At 38.7% G+C, this 23,576-nt stretch overlaps 1 protein-coding gene across 11 annotated transcripts in view; it reads left to right on the forward strand.

Moving 5' to 3' along the window:
- The window catches only part of Abi1 (abl interactor 1), a 91,693-nt gene that overhangs the window by 11,471 nt on the left and 56,646 nt on the right, over window positions 1-23,576 (forward strand). For all 11 annotated transcript variants that reach the window (XM_051205727.1, XM_051205728.1, XM_051205720.1 and 8 more), the window contains exon 2: window positions 18,070-18,237. In XM_051205727.1, the coding sequence (XP_051061684.1) occupies window positions 18,070-18,237 (168 nt within the window). The remainder of the gene's footprint in view (window positions 1-18,069; window positions 18,238-23,576) is intronic.

Consider the following 23,576-nt stretch of genomic DNA (forward strand, 5'->3'; position numbering starts at 1 on the left):
TCTTTAAAATTCACATTACTAGGGCCTTTGGAGAGTTTGCTTGTCATGGGGATTCTGTCCTTAACAATGAAGGTACTACCCAAGAGTTAGAGGGAGTGCCTTTGGCTTGTTTGAGACTCATTTTATACAAAGCAAATGTCTACAACTTGATTTTTGGGTGTCCCAGATTCTAAAACTGAAATAAGGGCTGGGAAGCGGGTGTGTGGCTCAGTGGTAGAGCACTTGCTGATTTTCTAGAGGACTCAGGTTCTCTTCTCAGCACCCATGTGATGGATTACAATTGTAACTCCAGTTCCAGGAGATTGGAACACCCTCTTCTGGCCTCTGTAGGCACCATGCACACATGTGATACACATACCCATACATAAAATAAACTGTTAAATTTTCTATCTGGGAGGGTCGGCGTATATACTTGGATTTACCTCATTAGCCTTATCTTGCCTGCCATATTGATGTCCTTAGTTACTTTTCAATTGCTGTGACACAGGACTATGACCCAGGCAACTTAGGGGAGAAAGTTCATTTGGGGGTTTACAGTTTCAGAGGGTGAATCAGTGTCCATCATAGGCAGCATGGTTGCAGGCAGGCATGGTATTGGAGCTGAGAACTTACATCCGATCTACAAGCAAGAGGCACACACATACATGGTATGAACTTTTGAAATCTCAAAGCCTGCCTCCAGTGATACACCTTTCCCAACAAGGCCATTCTTCCTAAACAGTTTAACCAACTGTGGACTAAGAATTCAAATATATATTCTCCTTCAAACCACCACATTGGCTTTCAGGTTTTCTAATTTTCTTTTTAAACTCAGTTTTATGTATTAGTAAATGTTGTTTCTGACAGACTTTGCTTCTTTTTCTCCTCTCTCTTAGTCTCTGCCTCTCTGTCTGTCTCTCTGGTTTTTCTGAGACAGGGTTTCTTTGTAGCTTTAGAGGCTGTCTTGGATGGAACTTGATCAGTAGACCAGGTTGACCTTGAACTCAAGAGCCTCCTGCCTCTGCCTCCTGAGTGCTGGGATTAAAGGTGTGTTCCACTGTGCTGGGTTTGATTTAATTTTTAAGGGATTAGGGTGCTGAGTGGAAAACAGATTGAATTGGTGAGAGCAGAATCAGCCAGCAGGGAGAGTATAAGCAGGTAGAGAGTATGATGTTGAGAAATTGGACCAGTGCATGTTGTTTAGACATAGTGGAGAGGGTATGTTGGATTGCATATGGTGTAAGAGAAAGGAATCAAAGGATGACTCCTGCCTTAAGCATCACTGTGTTCCTTAAGCATGTGGTTAGATGTAGCAGATGGTTGGGCCCTGGGGGTGGGTTGCAGGGAGAAGACTATGAAGATGTCTGTTATGGTTATGTAAACTATGAGATACCTATTAAGCACATGGACCAGTTGGCTGTGCTGGAACTCAGGGAAAAACTCTATGTGGTATGAAAAAACAGTATTTACTAACATTACCAAGGCCTCATAGAAAAAGTTTTAAATATTGAAAAGCTTTCAAGCTTAAGTTGACAAATGTTTTCCCAAATTCATTTATTCATTTACTTATTCTTTCTTTTTTTGCTTCCAAGTTCAAATTTTATTTACTGGTGGTGAATAGTCTTGCTGGTTATTTTCCTCAAGTTATGAGGTTTATACTCATCAGCAGGAGACTGTCTACCAGTACTCAAGCCTGAAAGGAATAGTTTGTGTGTCAGTTTTTAAAAAAGTATTAATGATATGTAAAAACGGTCTCATTTTACAAATAAGTTGTATAGCCACTTTTTCCTTAACTTATAACAAATGCAGCTTTTGTGTATTCAGCTGCTTTTGTGGGGAGGAATTGGGATAAGGTATTGCTTATATATCTCTAGCTGGCTTGGAATTTGCTGTACATACCCATTAACTCAGAAATCTACCTGCCTCTGACTCCCAAGTGCTGGATTGTCAAGTTCAAGGCTAACTTGAGCTACATAGGGAGATACAGTCTGGAAAAAAAAGTTTGACCTTGATCTTGTGAACATTTCTTTCCTGAAGCAGGCCATACTAAAGAACCTTTGTTACAGCAGGTTGATTTAGTAGACTGTGGTAATGGGAGTCTGAATTTTAAATATCACAGGATACTGGCTATGTATATTGAGCATCTGTGACTAAATTAGATTGAGTAATCTCATAAAAAATTTAGCATTACTTATGCATGAGTCTTCTTGGCATACTACATAGTATGTATTATTTTAATAATTTCAGTAAATAGAGGAATTGGAGATGGTTAAGAGAACAGCATTTGGTACTGTTCTGGAGGACCTGAATTTCTTTTCCCATATTGTGTGGTTCACAACCACCTATAACTCCAGCCCCAGAAATGCCAACATACTCTTTTGACCTCTGAGGGCATCTGCATCATATGCACATATGCACATATCTACACACACATACATATAACTTAAAAGAAATTAGGAGCTGGAGAGATGGCTCAGTGGTTTAGAATAGTTGATGCTCTTCCAAAAAGACCTGAACTCAGATCCCAGCACCCATGTCACATGACCCACAACTGCCTGTAACTCTAGTTCCAAGATTTGACACCTTCCTCTGGCCTTGGTGGACATGCTGTCACATGTGGCAGGCATTCAAACTAAGGCACATAAATAAAAATAATAAATCTTTAAAAAAATACGTTGGGTAAATATTTAGATCTTTCTGTAAATATTAGTCTTTCTGTTATATATATTTTAAAAACTTACCAGTATCTTTTTTTTAATAGCTTTGCCTCCCAAAATTTAGTTATATGGTTAATATTAGACTGTTCAAAATGACTTTTAGGAAAGGGTGAAAAAATAGATTTTTACTCTAAAATGAAGAAGTAGTCATTTTTAATTCCAGCATGCTTCAAATTGGATTTGAAGAACTCTCTTTTTGTGCTGGAAATTTAAAAAATAAAAATAATAAAATCTGTTGTTGGAAGCCAGTGAGGTAAAAGCACTTGCTCCAAAGCCTGAATACTTGAGTTCTTTCCCTCGAACCTATATAATGGAAGGAAACAACCAACTTTCAGAACTTGCCCTCTAATTGCTACCACATATTTACACACCCAACAATAACTGTTAAAAAGGAAAATCCATTGTTATATCCATGGTACTTATAAATCTCTCTTTTCAGCGCGCTCACACACACACACACACACACACACACACACACACACACACACACACAAACACACACACTTGTAAAAAAAAAAAAAAAGAGAGAGAAGTGGCTAAAGGAGAAAATAACCGAGGGTATTTTGTTTTAACTGTCTGCCATTCTCCTTAACTCTTTTATTTGACAGGCTCTCATTAGGTTGACCTCTTAATTATATTTTTCCCCAGTCAGTCTAAGGGGATCTACAATTAGAGTACTGAAACTATAGGAATGGCAGATTCTCCCTGATTTACTTTATCCTTCTTTGGGTAGTGGTTGTTCCTGTGGCCACATTTCTTGCTGCAGTTTACAGCTCAGGTGTGCAGGTGAGCTACAGAACATCTTGTTCTAGTTGTACTTCAGGGCAAGCTGTCACAGGGAGGGCTAGTTGATGCCACAGTTCAGGCATTGCACTAGGTGCAGAGTAAACTCTTATGGATATTGTAGTTGGACAGAGTGCAGCCATCCTTTAGCTTTTGGACGATGACATCAGATGTGATGTTTAGTTGGTTACATTCTTGGTAATGTCACTGGGGTTGACCTCAAGAGCTGTGATCTTGTGAGTCAGGTCTTCTTGAAGACCTGCACCTTGGCTGTTGGTGGGCTACTTTGTTGAAGGGAAAGAACTGGGCTCAGTTCTTGATCCTCTTGCTTTAACTTCCCAAATGCTAGGGTTACTGGGATCTAGCATCATATCTGGCTCTCTGTTTTATTATATGCACTTATTACTTTTGTGAAGGGGTAGGGCTTTGGATGAATTAATTTTTCCATGTCATCTTTAATTATTTTTTTTTATTTTATATGCATTGGTGTTTTGTCTGTGTGAATATATGTGTGAAGTTATCAGATCTTGGATTATAGATAGCTGTGAGCTGCCATGTGGGTGCTGGGAATTGAACCCGGGTCCTGTGCAAGGGCAGTTAGTGCTCTCAATTGCTGTAGCCCCCATGCCAATTTTAAAAGGGTTGGCAATCCATTTTGCTTTTTTTCCAGCTCCAAGTTCTATTAAAGTTTATAATATTCAAATTTACTAAATTTTGGGAATTTGTCTTCCTAGTTTGTCCTGATGTTTTGTTTTTGAATGCCATGAAGATCCCAGAGGGAACTGGCAAAATTTTGTATGATCTCAAGTTAGAATCAAAAAGTTTCAAAATAAATGCTTAGTAAAATGAAATGTATCTATAACAATGTGGGGGTATATTAATAACAGTAGGAATATATTAATTACTTGTTCAGTTATTCAGCAGCTTAAAAACTGCATTTGGGAACAGCATTCAAGCTCTCCCCTGGTGGGGGGGGTCCTGCATTCATATCTCTCTCTCTCTCTCTGTGTGTGTGTGTGTGTGTGAGAGAGAGACAGAGAAAGAGAGAGAGAGAGAGAGAGAGAGAGAGAGAGAGAGAGAGAGAGAGAGAGAGAATGAGAATGTGTTTGTGTGTGAGCCGGTGAGCAAATGTGTGCCATGGTGTGAATGTGAAGGTCAGGACACCTTTTGAGAGTCACTTTTCTTCCACCATGTGGGTCCTGTGGACCAAACTCAGGCCATTAGGCTTGGTGGCAGACCCCTTTACCCACTAAGCCATTTTATTTACCTTTTTGGTTTTTAAAAGTGTGTTTATTCATTTTGATTTTTCGAGACAAGGTTTCTCTGGGAAACAGTCCTGGTTGTCCTGGAACTCACTTTGTAGACCAGGCTGGCCTCAGTCTCACAGAGATCCACCTGCCTCTGCCTCCCAAGTACTGGGATTAAAGGTGTGAGCTATCACTTCCTGTCAAAAGTTTATTTTTTATTCTGGTCTTATGTTGTCCAGGCTGGCCTTGAACTCCTGATCCTTTTCCCTCCTTCCAAGTGCTGGATCACAGGCGTGTGCTGGGATGCCAGCATGGCTTTTTGGAGACAAGTTCTCATTAGTTGCTCAGGCTGGCCTTGCAATCCTAGCCTCAAGTTCTTCTACCTTAGGCTTCCCTGTGAGACAGTATATGTCAATTCAGAAATAACATTAGTCACTCTCGTCAAATGACTTTCATCTTTCTTTCTCAGTAATCAAATAAATCACAAAACATACTAAATAATATAGGGAAAAAGCATTGACATGGCAAAGTTCCTCTACACAGCTTGGTATTTGGAAGAAGAAACATTAGTATTGAGGTCTGAATAGTGTTAATCATGAAAGCTGGGTTATCAGCTTGTAAAAACTTAGTTCAAGAGCTTCAACATCTAATTAAAAAAAAAAAAAAAGGAAGAAAGCTGGGTTAGGGATTGAGGAAAGATAGTGGTGTGTATGTAGGCCAGAGGAATGGGAAAGATAATGATTTCTAACAGTTTACAAGCCTGGGTACTGTAGGACAGACAAAGGGAGAGCAGTCTGTAGAGATGTAATGGAAATGGAAACCAGATCAAGCAAGACCTTATCAAACCATATAAGTGATTTTGGTCTTTGTGCCCTGAAGCTGATGAAAAAGGCACTGAAAGATTTAAACAGTGGGATTACTGACATTAATCCCAACATTTAGGAAGCAGATGCTGAAGGGTCAGGAGTTCAAGGACATCCTTGACCACAAGAGAACAGATCTTTAAAAAAAAGGGACTGGAGAACTGATGCAGATGTAAGAATAGTGCTCTTATAGAGGACCCAAGTTCGGATTCAGCACCTATGTCATGTGCCTCACAATGCCTGTAACTCCAGCTTCAAGGGATCCTGCACCCTCATTTGGCTTCCCTGGGCACTTGCATGCATATGCAGATGCAAAGTACACATATTTTGATTGAAACAACAACTGCCAATCAAAAATAAAGATTACTTTCATCTTATGGTGACATGAAGGCTCATGCTAATAATTTCAACACTCAGGAGCCAAGGCCCTACTATTGCTGCAAGTTTAAGGTTAGTTGGGGATAATGGTGAGTTTTAGGCCAGCCTGGACTACAGAGCAAGAGCTCCTGTGTCAACTTCCACCGCCTACCCTCAAAGAAAGAAAAACCAACCTAAATCTTCCCCAGACCAAACTAAGACGGTTTCATTTAAGAGTGGAGAAGAAAAGAGGAGGAACCTAGAGCTGTTCTTCAGAAGAGCCCTAGAAGAGTTGGTGAGAGGTTGGAGGTGTAGTCCTAAATCTGTTACCAGCACAGTAGGCTTTCTATTCTAGAAAGAAGAGTGTCTGACACTGTTGGCTATTAAACAATAGTTACTCGTGCCTGGGAGGCTCTTTTTTCTAGGTATCATGATGGGGTATTATATTGATTGTGTTAATATAGCCATGTAGAGATTGTTGCTTGATGAATATATCTAAGAAAATGGAAATTGTTCTGTAGTAAGTGCATGCACATACCTACCGACACCCAAATCTTTTTGTTTTTGTTTTGAGACAAGTTCTCATGTAGCCCTGATCTGACTTTGAACCCCTGATCTTAACCATTGATGAAAGACATGGGCCCTCTGAAGGAAAAGGTCAGAGGTGCCTGGGCATGGCACTATATACCAGTAGTCCCAGTACTAAGGATTTTGATGGGGGAAGATTGAGAATTTCAGGCCAGCATAGGCTATATAGTAGACCCTGTTCAAAAGCACCCTCTCCAAACAAACACAACAGAGAATGCTCAAAGATGGGTTATTTTACTCGTATCAGTTCTCTTCCATCATAAAGTGATTATGCCTACAAAAGGCAATGTGCACTCAGAAAAGAATCTGTGAGACCCCCTCTTTCTCAACCATTAGTACACAGTTGGTTCCTGACACTTTCCAGCTTTCACTCCTCCACAGTGGGCTTGATTGGCAGAGCAGTGGGATGAAGAATAGAATAAGGTTTGACTATTAGCTGGCTGTGTGGGCAGAAGCAGGGCAGGAGGATGGGTGGAGAAAAAGGACTCCAAGGTCTCTGGCTGTATACTATTGTGGCATGAGGTTAAGCTATACAGTCTTTGTCTTTTAGTGTTAATTTTGATGTTCTGCAATACTTTCCTGTATTATGTAGATCTCGGCTTTTTTATATCTCTAGTAGCTCTTTAAAAATGAGTTCACAACATGTATGTCTTTTACATAGATTGAGAACTATCCCCTTTGAAAGGAACTTCCGAATATTCTATGGAACTATAGTACACTATCTGGAGACAGAGATGTCTCAACAGGTTTAGCTAAGTCTTGAATTTAGAAGTTGAGGGGAAAAAGAGGCTTGAGAGGCAACACATGTAGATTGTGGGCATAGCAGCATGACATGAGGTGTGTTCATGAGACCTGAGTAGTGGCAGATGCAAGGGAGTGTAATGGAGTTGATAAGGAAAATGGAGGTTTACAAAGAGGGTGAGGTGTTTAATTTTAATTTGGCTCACATGATGTTAATTAGGGTAGCTAAAGAAGGCTTTTGATCGCTGGACTTCAATACTTTAGTTAGCTGGAAATTCATAGTGGACTTCAGGAGGAAGAAGTGGCCAGACAAGGGAATGGATCTTGGTGGCTAGCTTTAGGAATATAATCTAGTGGTTTTTAGCAAGGCAGAGAGAATGGGGGGAATAAGGGAAAAGGGCAAGGCCTGACAAGAGTCATGTTTGCCATGCTTGAGTTGGCAGAGTCCTTAAGTAATCTTGAACTCTTCTGTCTTCTTGCCTTCACTTCTCAAAAGCTAGAATACAGGTGTGTAACTTCACAGTGGTTTCTTAAATGTTTTGACCTCTTTGACCCTGTAAATCACTGTAATAATAATTATTACTTTTTTTTTTTTTTTTTGTTTTGTGAGATGTTTTCTCACTTTGTAGCCCTGGCTGGCTTGGAACTCACTATGTAGATCAGGCAGGCTTCCAGCGCACAGAGATCTGCCTGCCTCTGCCCCTCAAGTGCTGGGGTCAAATGTATGAGACCATACCTGATGATAACTTGTAATGTTCTTGTTACTTAATCTCTGTGGAATCATGGAAGAAAGAGCCAAGTGTAGAATTAATTTATTATGAGAAACTTGTTTGTTTGTTTGTTTTTTTCTAGGCAGGGTTTCTCTGTGTTACATGAGAGCCTGTCCTGGCTTCTTGCTCACAGAGGAAGCAGCTCTGGGACTGGAGAGATGGCTCAGTGATTTAGAGCATTGGCTGCTCTTCAGAAGAGTTGGGTTTTATTCTCAGCACCCACATTGCAGTTAACAACTATCTGTAACTCCAGTTTTAGGGGTCTGACACCTTCTGGCCTTCTCAAGCAATGCATATATGTGGTACACAGACATATATGAGTTTAAAACACCCATTCACATAAACAACAGCAACAATAAAAAACAAAACAAAACAAAAAACAAAAACCTCTCTTTTTTCCTCCTCCCTAAGAAGCAGCAGAACCCTCTGTCCTGGATTGTGTTCCTGGAGGAGTTCCCATAGAGTCCAACAGTTCCCTATGATGCTTTGCCCTTCTTCAATCCCCCCCCCCCCCCCCCGCCTTCTGATCTCAGTTCTAAAATATCACAGTAGCTGCATTTAGTGGTTTGCTTGGTCCAACAGTCAGTCATCTTCTGGAATCTGTTTTGAATATCAGGGACTGATTGACTAAAGAAACTATCTTTTAGGATGATCTTTTCCTGTGATCTCACCTTTATGTTGGTATACTTTTTCATGGCTCAGCCTCTACAGGAAAGCCAAAGGGGTTTCCTTTTCCTGGCAGATAGTAGTCATTTATGAATAACTTAAAGGTTTAACTCTGGTCTTCTGGAGTCTTTCTAAGATAGAGTAGAGATGGTGCCTTCTCTTCTAGATCCCCATTTATCATTAGGGCCCCATTTAGGGCCTTGTATAGAGACCACTGCACTGCTGGTCACTTGGGAAGCTAGTATGTTTTACTTTTCTTTTGGATATTTAGTAATTCTTTTCTCTCCAGATAGCATATTCTATTACCTTTTGTTTCTCAGATAGGGTCAAAATTTGTCTCAAGTAACATCACCTCTTTCTAGGCCAAAACAGAGCTGAGTAATTTGTTCAAAAGTTTGTACATACTTGTCTCAGTTATCTGTTACTTAAGTCCTGTCTTTGTTGTTAATCAAGAGTGATGTAACTGGATCATGTGATAGGATTTTAAAATTTGGTAGTTAGGTGTGTGTGTGTACGTGTGTACGTGTGTACGTGTATACATGTGCATGCTATGGCACCTGTGGAGGCTAGAGGACAACTTGAGGTTGTCCATTCTCTCCTTCCCTAGTAGGTGCTAGTGATCCAACTCAGCTTGGCAGGCTTGGCAGTGCATGCACATCAGCAGTGAGTAAGGTCCCTTTTCCCTCATGCCCTTGTTTGTATTTGTTGTTAGTTTTTTTTGGTTTTGATTTTGATTTTTGCCACTTTGATTGGGATGAGATTGAATATCAGAGTAGTTTAAATTGCATTCATTGATTGCTAAGTATTTTGCACACTAAAATATCTATTAGTTATTTCTCTTATTTTTTAATTAGCATATATTAATTTTTATAATAACACTCTTCATTGTGTTATTTTCATACATATATAGTTTTTTAACACCCCCCCACATTATTCTTTGTTGTTTCCCTCCCACTCCTGTTGATTAACTTCCTCTTCCCAACTTGGCAGACCCAGTCTTGTGAGAGTTGTCATGTGGCTGTGAGCTCAAGAGTCTCACAGCCTTGTCATGCCCGCAAGACAACTCTCCACAGCACCCCACCACATCTTCCAGTTCTACACCCTTCCCGCCACTATTGCCCCACTGGGCATATTGGCTTCCAGTCAGTGTCTAGTAGAATCCACAGCTCAGTAAGAATGTTGATGACAGTAGTTCCTGTTCTGGCTAATTTTTGTCAACTGGACATAAGTTAGAATTATCTGGAAAGAGGAACCTTAATTGAGAAAACATCTCCATCAGACTGCCAGTAGGGATGCTTTTATTTCATCCTTGCCTATTTGTGGCCTGACTTCCTCTGTATTAATGCTCTAGCTAAGGCTTTGAATGCTACATTGAAACAGAAAAGAATGGGCACACTTGTCTTGTTCCTGATTTTAGTGTTTCCCATTTAGTTTGTTGTTAGAAGTTTGTATTATAATCCTTATTATGAAACTTTACTTTTTATTTTTTATTTTTTTTTCCAAGGTAGGGTTTTTCTGTGTAAAATCCCTAGAACTTGCTTTGTAGACCAGGCTGGCCTTGAATTCACAGACCCATCTGCCTCTGCCTCCTGAGTACTGGGATTAAAGGCATGTGCCACCATGTCTTGTCTGAGTCATATTCTTTTAATCACTTTAAAATTAAAAAAAAATTTTAATCATGAAGGGTTGTTAAACCTTTTCAAAGACTTTGTATTTATCTATTGATGAGCATGTGGTTTCTGTCAAATTGTGTTTATGTGCTGTATTACATTTGTTTAATTTGTATATATATATTCTTGTATCTTTGTAATGAAATTAATATAACTAATTAGATCATTTTTTAAATGTAAGTTTAAGTATGAAATTTTCTTTTAGCTGTCAACTAAGACAGCTGATTCACAAAGGCTATAGGGTATTGTGCTTTTGTTTTTATTTGATTCTAGGGTTTTAAAGATTTATTTATATTATACGTGTTAGCACTCTCCTGACTTCATGTACACTATGTATGTGCCTGGTGCCCACAGATTTCAGAGGAGGGAGTTCAATCCCTTGGAACTGGAATTATATATGGTTTTAAGCCACCAAATGGTTGCTGGTAAATGAATTTAAGTCCCCACATGCTCTCATGACTGTTAAGCCATTTCTCCTGCCCTTGATTCTAGGAATTTTAAAATTGAATTCTTAATTTATTCATCTGTCCAGTGGCCATTCATGAGTATATTTTTCTGTCTTAATGTATATATAGTTTCTATTGCGCTGTGATCTGATAAGATAAAAATTTTTGATTATTTTGTATTTTTTAAGATTTACTTTGTGAAGTACACTATTGTCTATTTAACTTAGCTAGTTAATTAACTTATTTCACCTTTGTCTTTTGTGTGGGCATGTGTGTGCCGTGGTGGAGTGTATGGACCAGAGGACAACTTGTGGAATCAGTTCTCCATTCTACCATGTGGCTACTGGGATAGAGCTTGGGTCATCAGGTGGCAAGTGCCTTTCCCCACAGCTCCTGATTACAGTTTTTTTCCAGACTGTTGGAGAATGTGCATTCTGATTCTGTTGGAAAGAATATTATGTGGGTACCCATTAGATTCATTTAAACTATGGTATAGCTTAATTGAGAATTTTCTTTGTTGACTTTAGGTTGGGTGTCTTAACCCAATTATGAGAGTTGTTGGGATACTTAACTTCACTAATTGTTATTGAATTAGGGCTTTTGTGACTTTTTATGCCCCTTAATGTTTGTTTTATGAAATTGTGAGTCCCCAGTGTTTGGTGTATATCTTCCTGATGAATTATTTCACTTATTCATATATAATAGAGCTTTTTAAAATCTTTTGTGTAATTTTGGTTTGAAATACTTTATCAGCTGTCAGAATAACTATGTCATCCTGTTTTGGTTTCCATTTGCTCAATAAGTCTATTCTTTGGTGTTCTCTGTGGGTATTTTTTGCTAGTTAGGTTCATTTCTTAGTAGCAACCAAGAGCTGGATTTAAGTTTTTAAGTGCAGTCTTCTAATTTGTATCTTGTTACTAATGAGTTCAGCCAATTTACATTTAAGGTTATTGTGGAGAGAGGTTTGTTAATTCATGTAATTATGTTGATTTTTCTAGTTGGTTGAATTACTGTTTCTTTCTTCCCTGTTAGTATTAGGGGTTTTCTCACTTACACTGTTAAATGAAGTGATTTTTTTTTTTTTTTTAAAGTGTCTCAAGCTTACTTACTACTCTCTGATTTTTCATCCTCCCTCCTGGATCTTCATTGCTTCATATAAATTATATTAATAAATACCTTATTGATATATCGTACTGGACTGCTTCCTGCTTTAAGTCCTGACTTTGATACACTTTCTGTATTGGTAAATAGTCACATACTTTTTGACGACATGGTAGTCAAAATGCATTTTTTGTCACCTGTCATTGGTTCTTTACATTAGTTCTAGTTTTTCTTTAGCTGTTATAAATTGAGGTGATGTGAATATTGTTTGAACTTGCTTTTCTTATGGGCAAATTCTTAGAAGTAAAAACACAGATTTTAAGCAGTTGTGATATGTGTTGTCTGATTGCAGTATCCAGTATGTGGAGTTTTTTTTTTTTTGCAATCATTCTTTTAAGAAGAACTGAAATTGTTTGGGAAGTGAACTAATTGGCAGCAAAGGAGTAAGTGGAAGGAAAGCCTGTATCTTGGGATAAATATTATTCCCCCCCCCCAAGTTTTTAAGTTTTCAAGACAGGGTTTCTCTGTGTAGCTCTGTAGACCAGGCTGGCCTCGAACTCACAGAGATCCTCCTGCCTCTGCCTCCCGAGTCTGGGACTAAAGGCGTGTACCATCACTGCCCAGCTAAATATGAGATCTTTTCTATGAACAATACATAAATATATAACATGCCAGTTATTTAGAGTAGTTTCAGAGGGGCATGAAGATGGATTGTTCTTCCAGGCAAAAGGTTTCCTCAGGTACAGCTGTCAGCAGGGGCCGGGGTCTGTCCTCCCTGGCTCACATGGAGAGCGGTGGTGCACATACGACTTTGTAGGGGAATGGAGGGCTGCAGTGTTACCTGTGTTGTGTGACTGAGGAAGGGAATAGATATGCATAAATTATGATGTATAATAGGCATCATTTCCATGGGCAGGGAGACCTGGCTAGTGTGTGATCGGTGTAACCTGACAACAGCTTGGCTGCTGAATGCCAGGTGGCAGTGTTGCGAGTGCATACTGGAGGACAGTGGGTTCTGTTGCTTTGCTTATAACCCTCTTTGTTAGGGCCTGTCTTGTCTAACGGTGAATTTTGTTTAGTTTTTGAGGTGGGAGGTCTTACTGTGTAGTTGAGGCTATCTTGGAACTTGCCATGTATCCCAAGCTGGCCTTGAACCTAACTGTAATTTTTAAATGTACTTGCTGTTTCTAAAATAGGGTTCCTCTAGATTGTGTCCTAAGCCTTTTAAAGTATAAATGCATTGTAGTACTGATGATAAAGGGATATTTGAGTTTTAATTATGATAATGTTTAAACTTTCAGAGCTGAGTTGTGTTATCTGTCTACTAGAAATGCCAGAAAGTTATAAATTGACTACAAAGGTTTAAAAGTATTTTCGAGAATACAGTTAAATATGAAGGTATGCGTAAATGTAGTTGATTGTTCTGTGTGAGCTTTCCAGTTATAGAACAGACTATCCCACAAATCCTATTCCCATCCCCGTGCTTCCATCCCCTCTGCCCCTTTTGTGAGTGAGGTGGGTTCTCCAGTGTTGGTGGGCTGTCCTCAAACTTGGTGACCTCCCTGCCTCCCAAATGCTTGGATTATGGTTATATACAGTCTGTCACTCCTGGTATGTGTGAACTTTTGGAGCAGTAGTCATGACAAGGATGTTTTCTTTCCCTTTTGGGAGTCAGGTATTGATGTAATAAAAAGGGGGAAAGGTTTCACCTGCAGATGAAGAAAGAATAAGGAAGAGGAAAGGCAAGTGAAGTGAGGGTGTGGATGGGTGGGGGTTTATTTTCAGTGGAAAGGAAGAAGGGAGACAGAGGATACAGAAGAGATTGAGGTTGTTTATAGGCAGCAATTTTTTTTTTTTTTTTTCACGAAGTGAAAAGTTTTTTTTTCTTCTCCTTTGAAGAAGCCATGAGAGGACAGAAAAAGACTCAATGAAGTGGATACTATTAAAGGTTTCTACTCCAGCCAGCACATACTAATTTAGTAAGTTTGATTTCTGCAAGTGGATAAGGAAGGAGGAAGAAAGTTGGTAATGGTTGAGATGATCATAGAGTTCAGTTATCTAAGGAATTTCCTGTATGGTTTATTTTAAGTGCATCTACTGTGTTGCTTATTTTAACTGCAGCTATTTTAAACTATTAACTTTTAAAGCTGTGTATATTTGATTTCCTTTAAGTGGTCTTCATCCATTGTCTAAGACAGGGATGACAAATGGGCTTCATATCATATGTCAACCCCCAGAGCCATTAGTTAACAGGGAGTTGGTCTTAGTTCTGAGGACACATTCTTACTTGGCTATAATCTGTGACCCATTTTGTTTGTTTCTTGGACATGGTAAGATAATTGGTTGGTGATTATAAGGGAACTATAAACAAAATAACTGGCAGCAATAATTTTCTGTAAATTTGCTGTTCAATTTTATAGTTTTTATGAGTAGAAACTAATGGTGACTTGAAAGGCTTTTTTCAATAAGGCTGTTATTACACTAACACATGGCTTTTTTTTTGGTTTGTTTTTTTTTTTGGGGGGGGGGCAGGGTCTCTTTGGTTATCCCTGTCTGTTTTGAAACTCAGAGATCTACCAACAGCACCCAGCCACATATGGCTTTTGAATATTGCAAGTCAGAGAGAAATGAAAAAACAAAACAAAACAAAAAACAACATTTTCTGTTGTCAGGGGCGAGGGCTCACATAACCCAGGCAGATTTCGAACTCGCGGTGGAACCAACGATAACCTTGAATTTGATACTTCTGAATTACTCTTGAGTTGAATGCTAATATCACAGGTATGCATCACTACTCCCAGCTGGTAATTTTTAATTTTTGGATGATGCAGGATATAGAAGCCAGGCATTGTGTATGCTAGGCAAGCACTAATTAAGAGGTAGATTTACATCTGTCTACCTCTTAATCCTGAGTCCTGGGATTATAGATGTATGCCTGGCTTCTATGGCTTGTGGCTGACTTTGCTTTCTGAATCCTCAGACAAGCTTTAATAAATCATAAGTAATATATCACCACATGTGTGGTCGTCAAATTGAAAACTAAAGAAACAGGCAGATGAAATTCTAGAATATAATGGATGGCTGAAAATAGTGATCTTATTCAAGTTTAAGTCTACCTGGCTTTGTAAAGAAATCTTTAGTTTGCCTTTTTCATTGTAGAAGCACTTCCTCACAGTTCTGAATTTTGATTCTAGAACAAATACCCTTTTACAGTCTAGACAAGTGCTCTACCATGGAACAAAATTCCTAGCCTAGATTCTGTGTTTTAATGCAAAAAAAAGACTTTGCTTTTAAATAGTGTGGATGGATGCTTCTATTTAAGATTTTACTTGTATTCCTAGCCACTAAGAGCAAGAAAAAGAAACAAGACAATTTCAAAGGAAAATATAAATTTGTTTTACACAGATAGCAATAATGTTTAAAACATCTTAACTAATCTACAAAAAAAAAAATGGCTAGAGTTAATAATGAACTTAGAAACATTAAAGAATTATAAGATCAGTGTATTAAAGCCAGTTATGTATAAACTTAGCCATAATTCCAGGACTTATCAGAATAGTTTCAAACTTCTTTTTAAAAATTATTCTTCCATCCAATTTATTGTCATTATTTTGAGTATGTACTTTGTGCGTAAGTGTGAGGGTGCCAGTGCCACAGCGTGCATGGGGAGGTAGAAGATAACTTTGGAGCTATTTTTCTCCTTCATCTTTAATGGGGTCCAGGGAATCAAACTCATGCCACTGGGCTTGTAAGCAAGAACTTTTACCTATTGAGTCATCTTGGCAAATTTACTTGGGCTATTTTTTAAAAATCAAGTTTATTTACTTATTTTACATCGTGACCACAGTACACCCCCCCCCCCCCACACACACACTCCATCCTCTCCTCTGTTTCTGTTTCAAAAGGGGCAGCCCCCTCACTGGTATCAACAAAGCATGGCTTATCAAGTTGCAGGAAAACATTCCCTTGAATTTAGGCTGGGCAAGGCAATCAGTATGAGGAATAGGTTCTTAAGAGCCAACCAAAGCATTAGGGACAGCCCCTGCTCCCATTGTTAGGAGTCCCACAAGTATACCAAACTACACAACTGTCACATATATGCAGAGTTCCTAGGTCAGTCCTATGCAGGCTCCTTGGTTGTTGGTTTCTATGAGCCAGGTTAGTTGATTCTGTTGGTTTTCTTGTGATGTCCTTGACCCCTCTGGCTTCTACAATCCTTCCTCTTTCTCTTCAGCAGGATTCCCTTAGCACACCCTAATGTTTGGCATGGGTCTCTTACCTGTTTCCATCTTACCTGTTTCCATCAGTTTACTGGATGAAGGCTCTCTGACAATTGGGTTATTCACCAGTCTGATCACAGGAGATGGCCAGTTCAGGCTAAATATTCACAGGTGCTGGGAATCTTAGTTGGGGGGGGGTCATCCTTGTAAATTGGTGGGAGTTTTCCTTGCATCGGGTTTCTATCTAGCCTCCAAAAGCCCCCTTTGCAATAATCTCTTTCAGACTCTCCCCTTTCACTCTCGCCCCCAACCTGATCCCTCAAGACCCTATCCCCATCTACCCTCAGTCCACCCAAGAGATCTCTATTTTCCCATCCCAGGAAGATCCATCATCTTCCCTTGAGCTTTCCTTCTTACCTAGCCTCTATGGGTCTGTGGATTGTATTATGGTTATCCTTTAGTTTATGGCTAATATCCACTTATAAGTGAGTACATGCCATGTTTGTCTCACTCAGGATGATTTTTTCTAGTTCTATCCATTTACCTTCAAATTTTCTGATGTCATTGTTTTTAACAGCTGAGTAATTAATATTCTATTGTGTAATTGTACCGCATTATATTTATTCATTCTTTGGTAGAGGGACATCTAGATTGTTTCCAGATTTTGGCTATTACAACTAAAGTTGCTATGAACATAGGTGAGCAAGTATCCTTGTGGCATGATTGAGCATCCTTTGGATATATGCCGAAGGGTAGTCTTGGATTTCCAATTTTCTGAGAAACCGCCATTTGATTTCCAAAATAGCTGCACAAGTTTGCACTGCCACCAGCATTGGAAGAGTGTTCCTATTGATCTACATCCTCTCCAGAGTGAGCTGTCATTTGTGTTTTTGGCCTTAGCCATTCTGACAGGTTTAAGATGAAATCTGAGTTGTTTTGATTTGCATTTCCCCCATGACTAAGGATGTTGACCATCTCCTTAAGTGTTTCTCAGCCATTTGAGATTTTTCTGTTGAGAATTCTGTTTAGGTTTGTACCTATTTTTTAATTGGATTATTTGTGTGTGTGTGTGTGTGTGTGTGTGTGTGTGTGTGTGTGTGTGTGTGTGTGTGTGTTTAAGTCTGGTTTCTTTAGTTCTTTATATATTTTGGGGATCAGCCTCCTGTTGGAAGGATGTGGGGTTGGTGAAGATTTTTTTCTCTATCTGTAGACTACTGTTTTCTGTTTTGTCCTGTTGACAGTGTCCTTTGCCTTACAGAAACTTTTCAGTTTCATGAGGTTTCATTTATTGTCAGTCTTAGTGTCTGTGCTATTTCTGTTTTACTCAGAAAATTGACACCTGTGACAATGCATTCAAGGCTATTCCTGACTTTTCTATCAGGTTCAATGTAACTGTATTTATGTTGAGGTCTTTGATCCACTGGGACTTGAGTTTTGTTTAGGGTGAGCGATATGGATATGTTTGCATTTTCTACATTTGGATATCCAATTATGCTAGCACCATTTGTTGAAGATGCTTTTTTTTCTCTGTTGCATATTTTTGGCTTCTTTGTCAAAAATCAAGTGTTCATATATGTGTGGATTTATGTCTGGATCTTTGATTTGATTCCATTGGTCAATGTTTCTGATTTTATGCCAGTATCATGCTGTTTTTATTCTATAGCTCTGTAGTAGAGCTTAAGATCAGGGATGATGATACCTCTAGCAGTTCTTTTATTGTACAGGGTTGGTTTTTTGTTTTTCCTTATAAAGTTGAGTGTTGTTCTTTCAAGGTCTGTAAAGAAACAAACAAAAAAGTCAGCATGCCATTTGGCTAGTTAGATATTGCTGATTTGGGCTTTTTAAATGGGGAAAAATGACTGTATAGAATGTGTATTTAATGAATGTTAACTAAGTATTGGTATTTTTGTTTTTATTTCAGGCTACAGACAAGAGAAAAGCTCTAGAAGAGACCAAAGCATATACAACCCAATCTCTAGCTAGTGTTGCTTATCAAATAAATGCATTGGCCAACAATGTACTCCAATTGCTGGATATCCAAGCATCTCAGCTTCGGAGGATGGAGTCTTCCATCAATCATATCTCACAGGTACCAGATTGTAAAGTCTTCTAGGGTAGTTGTTTAGTCAAATAGCATCATGTGTCTTAAGTAAAATCATACATTGCTCAGTGATAAGGGCACATACCTGCTAAGAATTGTGTCCTTAGGAGATTTTGTTGTGGTATGAACATTGTAGAGATTACCTACATCAATCTTCATGTTATATAAGTCTACCCACTGTTCTCTAAGGACAGTTGACATTGTCAAGAGTGGGAAATGCAAGGTTCACCAGGCGGTTGCTGGTGTAGAAACAGTTTTTAAATTAATAAAAAGATAGTTATTAGCCAGAGCTGGCTGCTCTTCTGAAAGAGGATCTGGGTTCAATTCCCAACACCCACATAGCGACTCCAAACTGTCTATAACTCAGTTCCATAGGATCTGATACCCTCACAAACAGACATACATACAGGCAAAACACCAATGCATGTTTTATATATATATATATATAAATAAAATATCATTAAAAAATTTACTCCTAAATGAAAAAAAGTAGTAATAATATTCTTTAATACAGTACTAACAATTACACAGACTATTAAAAGTTTATTACCAGGTATTATACAGTATAAAAGTATGATTGGCAGTACAATAGATACACTCACACAGTCACTACCATGAAACATGACTAATTCATTGTTCTTAGATAGTGTAATGATGGTATAGACAACCTGGGAATATGGAATCCTTACCTAGTATTTTACTGATTGTAGTCATGATCACTCTTAGCTTTGCTTGGAGTTTAGTAAGCCTACTGTTTTGTTACATTTTGAAATGGTCTCATTGTCACCCTGGTGGTTCCTGAACCAAGATCCAGCTGCCTTAGCCTCTTTTTTTTTTTTTAGTTATTTTTTATGTATGAGTGTTTTGCCTACAAATATGTCTGTGTATCACATGAGTGCCTGGTGCCCACAGAACCTAAAAGAGGGTATCAAAATCTCCTAGAATTGGAGTTACAGATGATTATGAGCTGTCTGTCATGTACTTCTGGGAATCAAACCTGGGTCCTCTGTAAGGTGAACCAGTGGTCTTAATGTTGTTCTTTTGCTATAATTTTGCCTAAGAAACACAAACACGAGACTCAGCGCCCACGTGGAGTTTGTTGAGGGAAGGGAGAGAAAGGGGGGTAGAGAGAGAGAGAGAAGAAAGAGAAAGACAGAAAGAGCGGAGAGAGAGAGAGAAAGCCAGAGAGAAAGAGGAAGAGAGCAAGAGAGGGGGTATCACGCTCTTGCTTTAAAAGGGGGGCTTGCGCGTGCATAACTGAGTCCTTTGGCAGTCAGGTAAAGCTTGAGCAGCCAGGTAAAGCCTGACATAGCGATGACATGGCCATGAACATCCCGCCCATTGTCCATCGTCGGGGGCGGGGTAAGCAGGCTGCTGGTTCCCAACACTTAAAGGCTGAGCCACCTTGCCTGTCTCCAGCCATAGACTTTTGAATGCTGGGTTTATAGGTATGCACCATTGTGCTTGCATTATTTTTGTTTTTTAAAAATCTTCTTTTACATTTGTTGCAAAACAGCGCAAAACTGAACATTTAAGGTGTTTTGTTTTGATTAGGGATGGAGCTTAGAGCTTTGTGTATTCTAGTCATGCATTCCACTGCTGATCTGTACACCCAATTTCTTGTTAAGCTTTTATTTTGAGGCAGTCTTATGGTAAGCTGCCCAGGTTGGCCTTAAACTCTCCATCATCCTGCTGAGTAGCTGGGGTTACAGTTACTATCTCACCATGCCAGCTTATTGACTTTTGTTGAGGTAAAAGAAATTGCATTTAATTAAAGCTTATAATAGTATCTTTCCAATTTTCACTTATTCCCAAGAGCATCAACGTAAAGAAAGGGGCATGTGCTTTTGTAAACCTTCCTCCTTCCCATCCCCTGTTCTCAGGTTTTCTGTCATTATAGAACAGTTCATATTTTCTAGACTTTTGTGTGAATGCATTCATACAGCTATCCCCTCTCTATCCCTTTCATTTTGGTTCAGTCTTTTTCACAAGCATACTTACTTTGAGATTTACCCATATTGTTCCCATAGAAAAGAGTCACTGCTTTTATTGAGTGGTTCCTGTTGTTACTTGTTTGTATATCTGTTGTTAGAAAAACAAGTTGTTTTCATATTTTGCCAGTTATATATTATACTTCTGTGAACATTTATATGTAGATCTTTCCATAGTCAAATGCTTTTCATTTTTTAAAAATTATATTTTTATTTATTTATTTGTGTGCGTGTGTGGGTGCATATGTGACTCAGCATATAATAGGAGGACAGAGGTGAATTAGCAGAAGTGGTTCTCTCCCTTCCAATATGTGGGTCCTGGAGTATACTCAGATCGTCAGCATGGTAGCAGGTGCTTACATGTTTCCAGTCATTCTCACTGGTCCTGCTTTTGTTTCTTTAGGGAAGATATCTGTGTGGAATGAATAGTTCACATGGTAGATATCTGTTGTCAGATTGCTTACTTAAGTGGTTTGCTGGCTAGTCTGTGAGAGATCTTATATGCATCTGTGGAAAGGAACAAGAATTTTTGTTGTTTTATTTTCTAATAAGGTGAATTACATTGATTTTGGTTTTACATTATTTTAAATGTTGTCACCAGTCTTTGCTGTCCTGGGATTAAATTCCAACTAATGTATATTGCTAGTTTTATACATTATTAGATTTGATTTGATTCAATTTTAAGGAATTACTTTTATGGTCTTGAGAATTGTTGGTTATGTTTTTGTAGTGTTTTTTGGCTTTGGTATCAGTAATGTAATTCTGGTTTTATATGAGCAGGTGTTTGCTTGAACCTGGACTTGTCACTTGGAAGTGGTGTGTATGTAATACTGATTATAAATTTATTCTTTGACAGTTTCCTATGTGTTTGTAGTACATTTTGTTTACTCTAACATCCCATCCTTAAATCTCCCTCCCATTCATGTCAGGCTCCTTCCCACATTCATACTTTTTGTTTTGTGGCAAAAGGACCATGAATTTGAAACTATCCATTGGGACCTTTATGACTGGTATTATTCTTATTTTGTTTTCAGATAGACTCTCATTAGCTGGCCTGGCACTTACTGTATCTTAAATTGGTCTTAAACTTAGGATAGTCCTCCTGTTTTAGCTTCCTGAATGTTGGCTTTGATTTTTTTTTTTCCTTTCCTTTTTTTTTTTTTAAATACAGAGATTATGACATAGGCATGAACAGAGGCAAGACTGTGAAGATATAACATTAAGAGGAAACGGCCATCTGTAAGACAATAAGAAGGCATTAGACATTAACCTTGGTGATATGGTAGTCATAGATAACCAGCTGGTAGAATTCTAAGACATTACATTTCTGTTGTTAAATTCTTTAGTACTTTATGATGGCAGCCCCGAGAAATTAGTTAGACCATCTTTAGGGCTATCACTTTTTGCCAGCAATTAGGGAAATTTTTTTTAAAGGTGGGGTTTCAGAATGTAACTCAGGCTGGCCTCAGACTTGCCATCTTTCTGCCTTATCTTCTCAGTGCTTGGATTATAGGCCTGTGCCATTGTGCCAAGCTAGATGAAAAGTTTTTACTAGAATTGATATGGCAGAAAGATATACTACAAATTGATAATTGTCATTGAAGATGAGAATAATGTGATAATCAGCAGTGCCTATAGGTCACACAAACATTTAGTAGCAGTCACTTGGTTGACTAGTTTTATTTTATTGTTATGGGTGTTTGACCTGCATCTTTGTCTGTGCACCATGTGTCTTTAGAGGCCAGAAGAGTTCCAGAAGAACCTCTGGAACTGTAGTTATAGATGGTTGTGAACCACTCTGTAGGTTCCGGGAGCTGAAACCTGGTTCTCTGGAAGAGCAGACAGTGCTCTTACCCACTAAGTCACCTCTCCAGCCCCAGATGTAGTTGGTATATTAATGACGACTTTCCATAGCTGATACTTTCATAATGGATTTAGTTCACTTGGTAGTGTTTTCGTGAAGCCCTGGTTTGATCCCTAGCACTGCATAGATCAGGCAGATTAGCACAGGCCTATGATCACAGCACTGGGGATATAGAAGCAGGAGGATTTGGAGTTTGAGGTCATCCTTGACCACATAACAAGATGAAAGGCAGCCTTGTCTCAGAAAAAAAACATGTCAAAACAAAAACCCAAGGCAACAAATGTTAAAAACACACCAAACAAAATCTCAGTAAAGAATTGTTTTCTTCTTTAAAAACCTCTTTCACTGCCTGTTGCTCCTTCTCTGTCCTTCTTGTCTTACTTCTCAACCCTTTCCCTCCCTCCTTTTTGAGACAGGGTTTCATAGCGTCTAGGCTGGCTGTATGATGGGCCTATAGTCATGTACCACAGTGCCCAGATACTAGTTTCTATTGCTACTAGTACATTTTTTAAATTTTGTGCACATTTGTCTGTGTGAGGGTGTTGGATCCCCTGAACCTGGAGTTATAGACAATTGTGAGCTGCTGTGTAGGTGCTGAGAATTGAAATATGCTCTTCCCTGGAAGAGCAGCCAGTGCTCTTAACCACTGGGTCATCTCTCCCTTTTCAAAGTGTTTTCAGTTGGGACTTGAGAGTCTGATGATTTTTAAAACTTGTGGAAGCCTGCAAAGGACTTGGCATGTATATCAAGATGTTTAACATTTCCAAAGTGCAGGAAACCAATCAAATTTATTGTCTTTTAATTTGTTTCCCAGCTACTCAGGAAGTTAATTGTGCTTTAGTTTTGATTGAGAAAAGTTTGTCTTCTAAACTTACGTTGGTGCTTGAAAACTTGTTATGGACAAAAGAAAGCTTCCAAGCTGTAAATAGTACAATTATGCCAGAAATATTTCTTCTTCCTCCTCATCCTTTTATTTCTTTTTCTTTTTTTCTGTTTTTGAGATGGGGTGGTGTTGAGACAGGTTCTACTACATAGCCTTGGCCTTCCTGGAACTCACTATTTAGACCAGGCTGGCCTGTAACTCAGAGAGATTCTCTTGCCTCTGCTGGAATTAAAGACATGGCAGATTAAAGACATAGCCACCATGCCTGACTTCTTGTAACTTACATCTAAAATAACCCAGTGTACTAAAATCAAGATTGTACAACATTTTATGTCTCAGTAGCCTTGAAATAATTTGAAAATCAGAATGGGGTAGTTAAAATCACTGTTTTAAGCTGCTTTTAGGTCATTTCCACTATCCACTGTCACCCATCTGCCATTATTTGAGACTTCAGGTTCATGGTTGCTCCCCAGCAACTAGCTTGGCATGTACACAGCTTCTCTAAGATTTGTTTATCTTCTGAGAACAAATATAGATTATAAAGCCTTCATTTAGTAAGTGCATCCAAAATATTTCTGATAAAATGTCA

Source organism: Phodopus roborovskii, unplaced genomic scaffold (genome assembly GCF_943737965.1).
Source record: "Phodopus roborovskii unplaced genomic scaffold, PHOROB, whole genome shotgun sequence".
In the NCBI taxonomy this organism is placed as follows: Eukaryota; Metazoa; Chordata; class Mammalia; order Rodentia; family Cricetidae; genus Phodopus; species Phodopus roborovskii.